General features: G+C 52.7%; 4 protein-coding genes across 4 annotated transcripts; 2 read left to right on the top strand and 2 right to left on the bottom strand.

Annotated features, from left to right (window-relative positions):
• Window positions 1-688: 688 nt before the first annotated feature.
• Window positions 689-2,800, top strand: G647_08464 (uncharacterized protein; the record flags this gene model as incomplete). The annotated part of the gene is made up of 3 exons (XM_008732775.1): window positions 689-860; window positions 915-1,283; window positions 1,338-2,800. The coding sequence occupies 3 exons, from the start codon at window positions 689-691 to the stop codon at window positions 2,798-2,800; spliced, it is 2,004 nt and encodes a 667-aa protein (XP_008730997.1).
• A 1,158-nt stretch (window positions 2,801-3,958) lies between these two features.
• G647_08463 (uncharacterized protein) lies at window positions 3,959-5,409 on the bottom strand (the record flags this gene model as incomplete). Its single annotated transcript, XM_008732774.1, has 6 exons — window positions 3,959-4,221; window positions 4,272-4,335; window positions 4,403-4,555; window positions 4,607-4,724; window positions 4,773-4,921; window positions 4,972-5,409. The coding sequence occupies 6 exons, from the start codon at window positions 5,407-5,409 to the stop codon at window positions 3,959-3,961; spliced, it is 1,185 nt and encodes a 394-aa protein (XP_008730996.1).
• Window positions 5,410-6,424: 1,015 nt separating this feature from the next.
• Window positions 6,425-8,352, top strand: G647_08462 (uncharacterized protein; the record flags this gene model as incomplete). Its single annotated transcript, XM_008732773.1, has 5 exons — window positions 6,425-6,591; window positions 6,647-6,937; window positions 7,010-7,185; window positions 7,255-7,616; window positions 7,699-8,352. 5 exons carry the CDS (start codon window positions 6,425-6,427, stop codon window positions 8,350-8,352), a joined length of 1,650 nt encoding a protein of 549 aa, XP_008730995.1.
• A 971-nt stretch (window positions 8,353-9,323) lies between these two features.
• G647_08461 (uncharacterized protein) lies at window positions 9,324-10,301 on the bottom strand (the record flags this gene model as incomplete). Its single annotated transcript, XM_008732772.1, has 1 exon — window positions 9,324-10,301. One exon carries the CDS (start codon window positions 10,299-10,301, stop codon window positions 9,324-9,326), a length of 978 nt encoding a protein of 325 aa, XP_008730994.1.
• Window positions 10,302-11,566: the final 1,265 nt, after the last annotated feature.

The raw sequence follows: 11,566 nt of genomic DNA, 5'->3' as shown, positions 1-11,566 counted from the left end.
AGTAGAATTCTGGCGTTTTCACTGCTCAAGCGCAGGCAGCCTCCACTCCCTCTTGAGATCTTCGACTTGCCTCCGATTTCTCATCCATCTTCTCATCTTATCGTCACTTTCATCACTCGCCCCAACCTCATCTTGAATTCACTTGACAACGAATCCTCCAACCTTTCTCGATCGTAACCACAACTTGTCGGTCAGGTTGATTAGGCATTTCTTTGTGTTAAGATTCGCATCACACCTGCAAACGGCCGCCGGCACACGAGACGGCGCTGCTGACTAGGGTTCCTGGATCTTCGCATCACCCTCGTGCCAGAGCTCGGCTTGCTTCCCTGCAGCTATTGTTGGGAAAGTGCAAAACATACTTCTTTTCAAGAGCTGAGTTGTGGTTGGGAAGGCAGAAGTAACGTGTCACCATTGTCGGTGGCGGCGGGTTTGCGCAAGAGGGGTTGGTGAAGGAATCAGAGGGTCCTTCATGAGTTGAACTTCGGTTTCTCCTCAAACTGGACTTTATTACTCGTCTACCTACAATAACATCTTCCTTTCCTCTTGCAATTCCTTGACTTTTGCCCCTGGGAATCTATCTACACCACAACCGCAGCGCTGTCAGCATTGCGCTCGTCGTCAGCCTAACCGGACGAACACCTCGACGGTCCTTGCCCTTCACCCACAGTTGCCGGTTGGCTCTACCGCCATGGCTTCTTACGTATATTTCAAATTCAAGTCCCAGAAGGAACCTCAGCGCGTAACCATTGATGGGCCTCACACGGACGTCTGGAATCTCAAGCGTGAAATCATCAGCATTTCCCGTCTAGGAGACGGCACCGACTTTGATCTCAAGATCTACAAAGAAAATAGCAATGAGGGTAAGCTCGGTGCATTTTCCCGTTACTAAAGTCATTGTCACTGAACCTTGATAGAATACACCGACGACACCGAGATAATCCCAAAAGACTCAACGGTCCTTGCTCGAAGATTACCTGCATCGGCACCAGGCAAGGGACGTGCTGCTCGTTATGTGTCTGGAAAGCCACCTGTCAGTGCAAAGCCTTCTGTTGCGGCTGCAACAAGCAGGGTGGTTAAGACAGTGGACATGGCCAAAGCAATGACAGAGGAGGAAAAGTTAAAGGCTATGCTCCAGTTCACCGATGCGCAATGGCAACAAAAGCAAGAAGAAATGTCACACGAAACTCGGGTACATATTCAAGGGAAGCCATTCAACAAAAAGGCGAACGTGCCGGAAGGCGAACCGCCTCATGGGTACATCTGCTATCGCTGTGGCAAAAAAGGTAGGCAATTATCCCATTCCATCGTTTGTTCAGGCCGCACGTTAACCGTAACAGGTCATTGGATTCAAGCATGTCCAACGAATGATGACACCAAATATGACAACAAGAACCGTATCAAGCGGACGACTGGAATCCCGCGGTCCATGCTGAAGAAGATCGACCAAGCAGATATTGACAAACTTGACGACGCACAAAGACAAAACCTCATGGTAAATGCTGAAGGAGAATACGTCTTTGCTCAAGCGGATGAGAAAGCTTGGAAAAAACATCTTGAACAAGTCAAAGCCTCCGAGGCGGCCCAGAAGAAACAAAACCTTGGTGACCGAGAGCTACAAGATCGAGGCTTGGAATGCCCGATCGACAAGCGCTTGTTTGTAGATCCAATGAAAACACCTTGTTGTGGGAAGACATATTGTCATGGCTGTATCGAGAACGCATTGCTTGAGAATGATCTCACATGCCCTGGCTGTGAGACAGAGAATATCAGCCTTGAGCGCCTCGAGCCCGATGAGGAGATGAAGAAGAAAATCAAAGAATATGATGCCGAGAAGGCTGATTCAAAGCAACGATCTCGAAGCCCTACACTAGCAGCAAATTCACCAAAAGACAATGCTTCGCCCGCTGGTTCCAGACCTGGTTCCCGCGATGGCACCGGAACTCCTCAGTCGACGAACGGTTCGGCTAAGAAGCGCAGTGCGAGTGAAGTTGACAGGTCTACGTCTTCCAACAATCTCGCGGCTCCGGCTATGAAGCGTCAAAAGTCCGGGGAGGCTGTATCATCGTCTACGCCTCAGCCAGATGGCAATGAGGGACCAAACAACGATAGTGCCAAGGAGGCTGCTTCTACCCCTGAGACCGCTAATGTGCTGCCCGCCAACATGATGCCGCCTGATTTTTCACAAATGCAACAGAGCAACAGCATGAATCTGCCGATGATGCCTGGCTTTAACCCATTTATGATGAACCCTATGATGATGGGCATGGGCATGGGTATTGGCATAAATGGGATGAACGGGATGAACGGCATGGCCCCAATGAACTTCATGAACCCGATGATGATGAATGGCATGAACGGCATGAACCCGGGCAACATGGGAAGTTTGGGCATGAATTTTCCAGACCAGCAGAATTGGAATGGGAGCATGAACCAGAATCCAAACAACAACATGAACCACGGCCAACTCAACGGCTACAACAAGTTCCCTAACCGCCCGCACCGAAACCAGAACTTCCAGGCTTCCTCGAAACCGTCGACGCCACAACAACCTGCCGGCCTCGTAGGGGTGCCCACTGGACCGAAAGCCATGAGTCAGCAAAACCAACAGAACAAGTACAACCAGAACCCAAACCAGCAGAACTTTTACCCACCGTCAGGACCAGCCGGGAGCAAGTTCTCAAATCAGCAGCGGCATACCGGCAACGAGGAGGACAATGCCTATATGCGGCAGCCGGTCAATCCGCATCGACACAATAACCGCAACAGGAGACCACGGCAAGCGGATTATAGGGAGCTGTGAACGGAACTGGAGAGGAACGGTCCCACGACACCAGATAATGCTGAGAAGGAGATGGTTTTGCTTCAATCTTTGAAGCCTGTTACAGTAACTTGGGTTCGGGGAGCATGCAAATATTCATAGGAGGCACTTTGCCGCTCTAGGATCCAACATGAGAGATCAAGGCGGGTCTCGCATTGCAAATGGCGTATGGATCGCCTCGACGTGTTTGGTCGAGCAATGAAGGCGTTCTGCTTCGACGCAAGCCTGACAACATTGCGTATTGACATTTTTGTATTTCATTGTGGCATCAGCCGTCACTTGAAGGTTATGAGTGCTAGCATTCAGACGAAACAGCCATGCAGCTCCTGGCCCAATGACACGAAATATTTGAACAGAACGTTTTATAGACTGCTTCTCTCCTTGCTTCCCTAGCAGCTGTGCCCGATGCCGTCTGCCAGTCAGTGGTCTTTCGCAAGGTCAATCGGCCCATTCCTTGTTTTATTGTCTACATGCTCATGAACCACAAATCTGTCACGTTCAGACGGTCAGACGGTTCGGTCTCCTTCCCTTCAAACCCCCTTACCCGCCTCTACTTTACCTCTTCGGCAGCGTCGTGGCCGTAACGCCAGTCACGCATTCTGCGATCAGCAATCCATACACGTGCCGCTTGTGATCTTCGCACCCCGTCACACCATCTCGGGCCAATGCTGCATTTCTGAGTCTTGTTTCTGTCCACGCGGAAGATGTAGGATGTTCCCTGCATTCATACTCGCATTATGGCACCGTGGCTGGGAAAAGGAGTTGCGAGCCTTGACAGAAGCATTTCATTTCGTTCGAATGTAGTATAGTCTGCTTGGCGCCTCTCTGTCAGATTCCTGTTTTCTCTCACTGACCAGATGTTGCTGCGGCCGGAGGATACTCGGGACACATCATGTAAAGAAAGCAAAGGTCATCCTCGAGGTCATCCTGTCGAGCATGTTCATCTGAGGAAAGAACTACTGTATCGAATGCTCCGCAGTACGTAGCGCGGAACGATACGGTGAATCACTAGGCGGACTCGTGACGCGTAAATGGCGCCTCGACGTGTTTCTCTCTTGATGTCTCGGGATTTTATATGCTCATCTACGCCCTGATTCGGACTCCAGGATTTCCTTTCCTTTGTCCTCGTCATGCTCCTATCTAATTCCAAGTCTCCGCAGCCACCTTACAGACGGCAAAGCCGCCGAATTGGAGGACGCTCGCGCCAACAAACACATTTTCAAATGGGTCCACAGCCGCTGCAGTCATGAAACTGATCTTTGAGCCATCGTCGAAGTACACCAATTCCGGTGCATAATTTTTGTCCTTACGTAGTCGGAGCGCTGCAGCCGGGACCAAGAGATCTCTGCCCAACGATCGAACGTTCTCGAGGTACTTGGGCAAGTCCTCGAGTGTGGGAAAGACTGTCTGAAGTCAGCAACAAAGGCAACAGTTCCTCTCCACCATATCCTACCTGCGACAATTGGGTCTCCGGTTGTCGGCAAGAAGTTGATGTTGTCAGCTGCAGCGCCCAGATCCTACGACGTTACTTATCAGCTCTAACCGTGTCTAGTCCTACCGTATCGGGATGAGAGCAACACTTACAACCACCTGCAGCAGTGTCAATGTCCGGTCCGTGTGGATCTGGAATATCGTGACCGTCCCGTTCTTCGAGTCCCCCACGAAAAGTCGATCCTCCCACAGGTTGATACCATTAGCGCCAGGGAAGGTACCCGACACCTGCCTGCAAATGACATTCTGTCGCAACGGGTTAGGAACTGCCCAGGATCCGGACAGTACAAGGCCTACCTCGGCGGCTGCATTACAGTGCTGCACATTGGTTGCCCAACTCCAGGGTCCGTAGCGCTCCTCTGCTACTCGTAAGGGGCCGCCGGCAAAATAGTGGTCGTTAGTCACGAAGAATTCTCTGCCAGAATCAGTACTCAGGCGTTTGTCGAGCCGATGGATTTCCTACAATGGCCCTGTCGCTGCAACTCCATTCGCTGTTTTGATGTTTTGATGTTTGACGTTTTTCACCAACTCAACCACGTCGGACCCCAGCTCGTGGCTAAAGATGGCGATAGAGTCTCCACTTCGAGCATGGTTTACGGCGAAGATACGTATCTGATCGTTATCAGCTCCAGAACTCGAACTTGGGTATCAGCGTGTCCAACCTGTGAAGGGTCCTCAGGCAACGTCAAGATATCGATGCCATGTGTAACAAAGTCCCCGTCAAGCCCCTTTAGCTGCAATTGAGTAGTCTCACCAGTCGCCAGATCATGCTTGAACAACTGCTCACGAAAGGAAGACTCGGCGCGCAGCGAAACAGTTCGCACACCAGAAGGCGGATACCAATGCGTCCGCTCAACCGGGTCTCCACAGGCGAGGAATGCTGTCTTTGAGGGAAAGTGTATCTTCACGTCCTCACAGGCATTGGCAGTGTCAATGACCCAGCAATCGCCGTTATTGAGAGCTGAACTATTCTCCCACCGCACCAATCGCGTTTTGTCGATTTCAACTCGGCCGGCCAATCGCCACAGTTGGGCCGACTGATTAAAGAGGACGAGTGGAATTAGGGGCAGAAGAAAGGTGAGGACAGATCTGGTCGACATTCTGCGCCTTCACACCGATCAAAAGTCGAGGGTTTACTGAGAAGGAGAAGAAGTCCAGAGGCGACGGTTTGTGGGCCAAAAGAGTGCGGAGAAGGACGGCCAGTTAGTTACCGGTTCCATTCCGGACAATCGCCTATTGACATTGGGACTGCATCTGGCTGATGAAAACCATCCTTGGACTATTGTCACTGGAGATGCTATAGGTAGGTATACCCTCGGGACAAGGAGTATCTCCTCATGTCGTGCTGTTGGTCCGTCCTGGCCGACATGGCCCGAAACGACAGGGGCGAAGCAACTTACAGCAATGCGCTTCTCGTGTCGAGGTATGCGCATGGGCAGTTTTTGCACGAAGCGTGGTCCGCATGCACACTCATCATGGAAGGGATCGGGGTGTGCCAATTGGGCGCTGCCTGGAGCGTTGATGGTTGTTGAGATTAACTTTCTTAACGGGCACAGGATGAGGATCTGTTCGCTGCACGCATGGCTGATCTTCGAGCCGAGACTATCGCGCAACAAGCTCATACAATTTCGAGCGAATGCTTCCGGCGCTTTATGGGTCCTTTATTGCAATATCATATGCTCGGGCAACTCATTCGTCGGCATCTCATAGGGAATTGGGCTGGAACTCGCTATGGGATTCCGTGACTTGGAATCTTGCATGGCGCTTTCCTCGAGTCAGGGTTCTCTTTCGTCTCGCACCCTGGATGCGGCAGCACAGATTTCAGTATGAGCGATGGTGCAGAGTCCGCCGAATTTATCAGGCAAAGGATACGATATGATCCTGCCGGCTGGGGATGTGGTGCAGTACGTGGTAAGAATCGACCAGGATAGGAAACGTGGGGCCCTCCACATTGTGGGATTGGGGTAGGATCAGATCGGCATGCAGACAAGGAATGAGGCTGATATCTGGAAAGTCTATTGACGGACTTGAATCAAAAGCCAGTTCATGTCAGGTCAGGTCTCGCATTGAAGGGCGGACTGATCTCGACAGTTGTTGCGCACAAAAGAGATCGAAATGTCGACGGTAACAGTTGACCACCCTTCGATAGGGTCGATCCGTGGCCTCGAAGGGGATGGGGTCTACCAGTTTCACGGCGTCCAGTATGCTACATTGAAAGACAGGCTTGCTGAAGCCCAAGTCAAAACAGCATACGAAAGCCCCGTCGATGCTACAAGCCATGGGTGAGTCTTGACTGCATGGACTTGCAAGGTACACCCATGCTGAGGGTTGGACTAGACCATCGGCGTATTCTCCCGCCAACGGATACGACAATGAGATGCTATTTATCCAGCAGTCGATGCCCAAGCCCAAGACGGTGCATTCCGACCTGGAATGCTTGAATCTTAACATCACCGTTCCCAAGGGCCAGACTGGTACCGACCTGGGGAAGCAGAAGTTTCCCGTGTTCATCTGGGTCCATGGCGGCGGCTTTGTTGTGGGAGCAAATTCGTGGCCGCATTACGACCATGGCAAATTAGTCAAGCTTGCCAACAGCAACGGAATTCCTGTGATCGGAGTCGGGATCAAGTGAGTTTGAATCTCCCAGCTTATTCGAAGCCAAAGGAACTTCAGACACCTGCTTACGTCGGCAAAATATAGCTATCGATTGGGCTTTCCGGGACTACTGACGTCCGAGGAACTGCGGCAGAGGGGTTATAAAGCCAACAACAGCCTGATTGACCAAAGAGCCGCATTCCGCTGGGTGAAACAACATATCGCGGGGTTTGGCGGTGACCCCGAGAACATCACTGTCATAGGCGAGAGCGCAGGGGCAGGTAAGACAATCACCATCTGCGAAACTCCTAAGACCAGGGGACCGTAAGGGCTGACCGATCACGCAAAAGTGGCAACAACATTGCACCTGTATTCGAAAGAAAAGCTGTTCAACCGAGCCATTGCCACCGGCGGCTCTTCTCTCTTGGTCCCCGTATTCGAGCTCGCGGACCAGGAGCGTACCTACCAGCAGGTCCTCTCCATCCTGGGGCTCGAGAAGATGAATGCCGAAGAGAGGGTTCAGAAGCTCTTGACGTTGCCCACAGACCAGGTCATTGCGAAGCTACCGCCATCTGTTGCCCTTCTGCCGACGCTCGATGGCGACACCATACCCGTCAGACCCACGTTCGCTTCTGTGGCCGACAAGTCCGACCAGAGTATGCCCGGCAAGCAGTGGGCCGAGGGGCTAATGATTGGAAATGGCGGATTTGACGTGAGTCTGAAAGCATGCGTTTGATTTTCTGATGTACTGTGCCTCGTTCTTTTATTGACCCACGCTCTTTATACGAAAACAGGCATCAGTCCTTGGATTCATGCTGGGCCACCTCAAGGCAGGCATCAAGGACAAATTCCCAGCGTCCATAAAGGCGTCTCTGGCCTCGGATCCCGCTCTCGCAGACCAAATCCTCGAATCATATGGCTTCACCGGCTCGTCTGCTGCTGATGCCCATGACAACGACGACGCCGCCTTCCTCCGATTTCTCGAGTTCGTTAATGACATCAGCTTCTTCGGCGCCACGACGGCCTACGCGCGCGGCTGGCCCGCTTCCCCCACGGGCGAGTCGAACATCTACGCCTTCTTCTTCAACGAGCCAAACCCCTGGCCGGGCGCTTACCAGGGCCGCGCCACCCACGTGCTGGACGTGGTCTTCCTGTTCCAGAACCATAACCACAATCTGTCGCCCGCGCAGCGCGCCGCGGCCGAGCAACTCGGCCTCGACTGGATGAAGTTCGTGGCGGGCCAGAAGCCATGGGAAGGGTATACCCCGGAGAAAAGGTCAGCCAAGGTATACGGCCCGTCGGAGGGAGATGGCGCCGCAGCAACGAGCAAAGTCGTGGATGCCGACTCCCTGGAGACTGGGAGGGGGAAGGCAATTCTCGAGATCGGCGAACAAATTGGCTTCGACAAGTTGAATGAGATTGTGGGCAAGTTTCGACTCGGGCTGTGACTTGATTAGGTGCTTGACTGAGCTTCGCTTCTTCCGGACCACGACGGCTGAGCTTGATTCTTGTAGTTGTTTACGCAGGGCTCGGACGTATACTCGCTCAGTGCAAGTTATGACATGCAGTGAATTACGACAATTTCCTAAATAAAAAGAAGCGTTGGTCTCGTTGTCCGCGTGCCGAGGCGGCTGAGCTGCTCGAGGAGATCTCACATATATCCCCAAAAGTCCAAGGCCGTGCTCGGTATACTCACTCCACTCACCCTGCATACAGTGCCATATATACGTACGTAATAAGTCATGATGCCGACCTACGTAATAACTCGGGATATCAATTACTAGGTCGATCGGTCGAACTGTCGGTCCGTCGGACGATCTCCTTCCTGCCTGTCAGGTGCTGAGGAACCCGCTTTTCCACCGAATAAATTCAACTTCGGCTCTTGCACACCCATATCGGGTGAAAAGGGGAAGACGGCCGATCAGATCTAAGGTCGAGGTCGAGGTCGAGGTCGAGGTGCCCTTTGAGAGTACGCCGTCAGTACTGGACCTGGTGTCCGTGTATCTACATGTCTACATATCTACATATCTGCGCGAAGTGATGATTAACACGTGCACACCCCTGGAATGCCCCACCACCAGACAGGGGGAGCTATTGGGTGTGGATTGGCGCAAGTTCCATATCCCGAACGGTCGAGGGGAGACAAGACAATGATAGTATCGATATCGATACTAATACGGATACGAATCCAGGTACAGGTACAGGTACAGAATCAGATCTGGATTCGGACTCATAAACAAGAAGGCCAAAAGATTACAGATCACAGGGAACAAAAGACTAAAAGGACTCGAACTATACTATTCCCCTGAACTCGACAACTCGACAACTCGACTACTCGACAACTCGACTACTCGACAACTCGACTACTCGACAACTCGACTACTCGACAACTCGACTCAACTTGACTCACTTTTTCAAATCAACCCACCAGTCCGTCGTGGTGTTCGCGGTGGTGCCCGCCGTCGTGTTCGCCATCATATCCGCCATCATGCCCATCATTATATCCGCCATTATATCCGTCATCATATTCGCCATCGTATCCGTCGTCATACTCGCCATCATATTCCCCTTCATATCCACCATCGTCCCCGCCCTCGTATCCGTGGTTGTGTTCGCTCTCGTGACCGTGGTTGTGTCCGCCGTGTCCTCCGCTATGGTGGCGGTCGTGGTCCTCGTCGTAGTGTCTGTCGCCATGCTCGTGCTCTGACCCCCCTTTCCAGTGCGAATCGCCCCCGTGGGGGTCTTCGTCGCCCTGACCCCAACCCTCGCCCTCATCTTCGACTTCATCATCATGGCGTGGGTGGGGATGCTTGTCATGATGCCAGGATTTCGGGGATTGAGATCCTCGTGCGGCCGAGTGATGATCCTCCTCCTCTTCCTCATCATGTTCTTGGTGCTCGTCGTGGTGAGACGATTCCGCGGAATGATGTTCTGTATCCTCAGCACCATGTTCTTGATGTTGGTCCTTGGGAGGCGAGGCGGCAGGCTGTTTTGCTTGTTGGGCCGGGGCCGGGGCAGGCGACTGCGCGGCAGGCTGTTCTGCTTGCTGGGGTTGGGCCTGGGCCGGCGACGGCGATGGCGCCGGCGCGACAGTATATTTTGGTTGTCCGTGTTGAACCTGGGCTTGGGCAGATGATTGCGCGGCAGCATGTTCATCCTTACTGGCATCAGGACCTATTATGCCAGGACCTAATATGCCAGGACTTCTAACTTGTCGAGTGTGCTCCACTTCCGCGGTATCATGTTCTTTCTCCTGATGAGCATCATATTGTGGCTGTTGGACGCCGGCGGACGCACCTGCTTTTTCTTTCTCTCCTCCTACCACTCCGAAACAACCATCTACGGGGGGGGGTGCAGACCTGAGCTTCTGCCATGCCTCCAAATAAGACGCGTCCATGTTGGACTGATTATGACCCTTGTCGAAGATGAGTGAGTGGGTGATCTGGCCGAGTTATCTCGCAGAGGCACGAGGTCGCTGGAGGAGAAAAGCTTTGTTCTCTTGATTCACTTGGTCCTGGTATTGATATCCACGGCTTCGGCCAGCTTCTTCGACATTCTGGCTGAGGAGTGGGAGACACCGGCTCGTATTGTCATGTGGCAAGATTACCAACGGCGTCGTCAGTGAGATCCTTCGGCTCCCATCATAGCCCGACCCGTCGTGATGGCCCGCGCGTAGCGCCTGTCCTATACGTGGCGGACTGAGAATACACTTCCTTCTTGGGAAGTTGGGGGGATGGTTTGTCTTATACTTCTAAACCGGTGGTTGACTCCCTGGCACAGGGAACGCCGATTGGATGCCATACTATCGCAAATTGAACGCTGTGCTTGGCCGCATGCCTGTCGTGAGAAGGGCCGCGTACCGTCTTCAATTGGAAAATTCGCTGGCTGACTTGGCTGTACGGGGAGAGAAGTAAGGTAAGTCGCATTTGGCCTCCGGGGAGTAACTCTTCGAACCAGAGATCGCTCACATTGTCAGATCTGTTGGATTGATAGGCGCACGCTATCGGCATACCAGATGTCGAAAATGGAAAGGTAGGCCCCAGCAATAAGCGGGCGCGGGCGCGGGCGACGGAAAGATACGGATTGGGATATGGGACAATCCTGCATCGCACATTCGGTGTTGGCGTTCAGCTTGATGCACCGGTCACGGGGCGGAAAGCAGATACTGATTCGAGACAATCAGCAATCCGCGTTGCACGGTCGATGGGACACAATTCGGACGACGCAAAGCGCGAGAGTGACTTCGGAGGCCGACAGGACGAGGTCTGTGCAGTGAGAGGTATTTGCAGTGAGAGGTATTTGCAGCTTGGCCAAAGAATCCCTGTCCGGCTCACTTTCCAGTTCGGTGCTGGTACCATGGTCGCGGGCAATATTCCGTTCTAGGTATTGGGCTGTGTAGCCTCGTACTCCTACTGGTTGACCGCCCGTTAGTGTTGATTGCTGGCTGCCGCCTTTCTACACAATCCATGAAGCGTGGTGAACTGTCTGTGACTGTGTAGCTCGAAAGGCTACTAACAATCCACATTAGTAGGTACCCAGGACCGCGCTGGGATCCTTCAGGGCAGTTCTTGAACAGAGCTGATGGAATCACTTCTCGTCCTCAAATTGATCTGTACGGAGGACTTGTATATGGCTCCGGAACCCCCGCACTTCGAGTAGCTT

This window comes from Cladophialophora carrionii (genome assembly GCF_000365165.1).
Source record: "Cladophialophora carrionii CBS 160.54 unplaced genomic scaffold supercont1.7, whole genome shotgun sequence".
Classification (NCBI taxonomy): domain Eukaryota; kingdom Fungi; phylum Ascomycota; class Eurotiomycetes; order Chaetothyriales; family Herpotrichiellaceae; genus Cladophialophora; species Cladophialophora carrionii.
The sequence above is the reverse complement of the archived record's forward strand: the minus strand, read 5'-3'. Positions and strand labels throughout refer to the sequence as shown.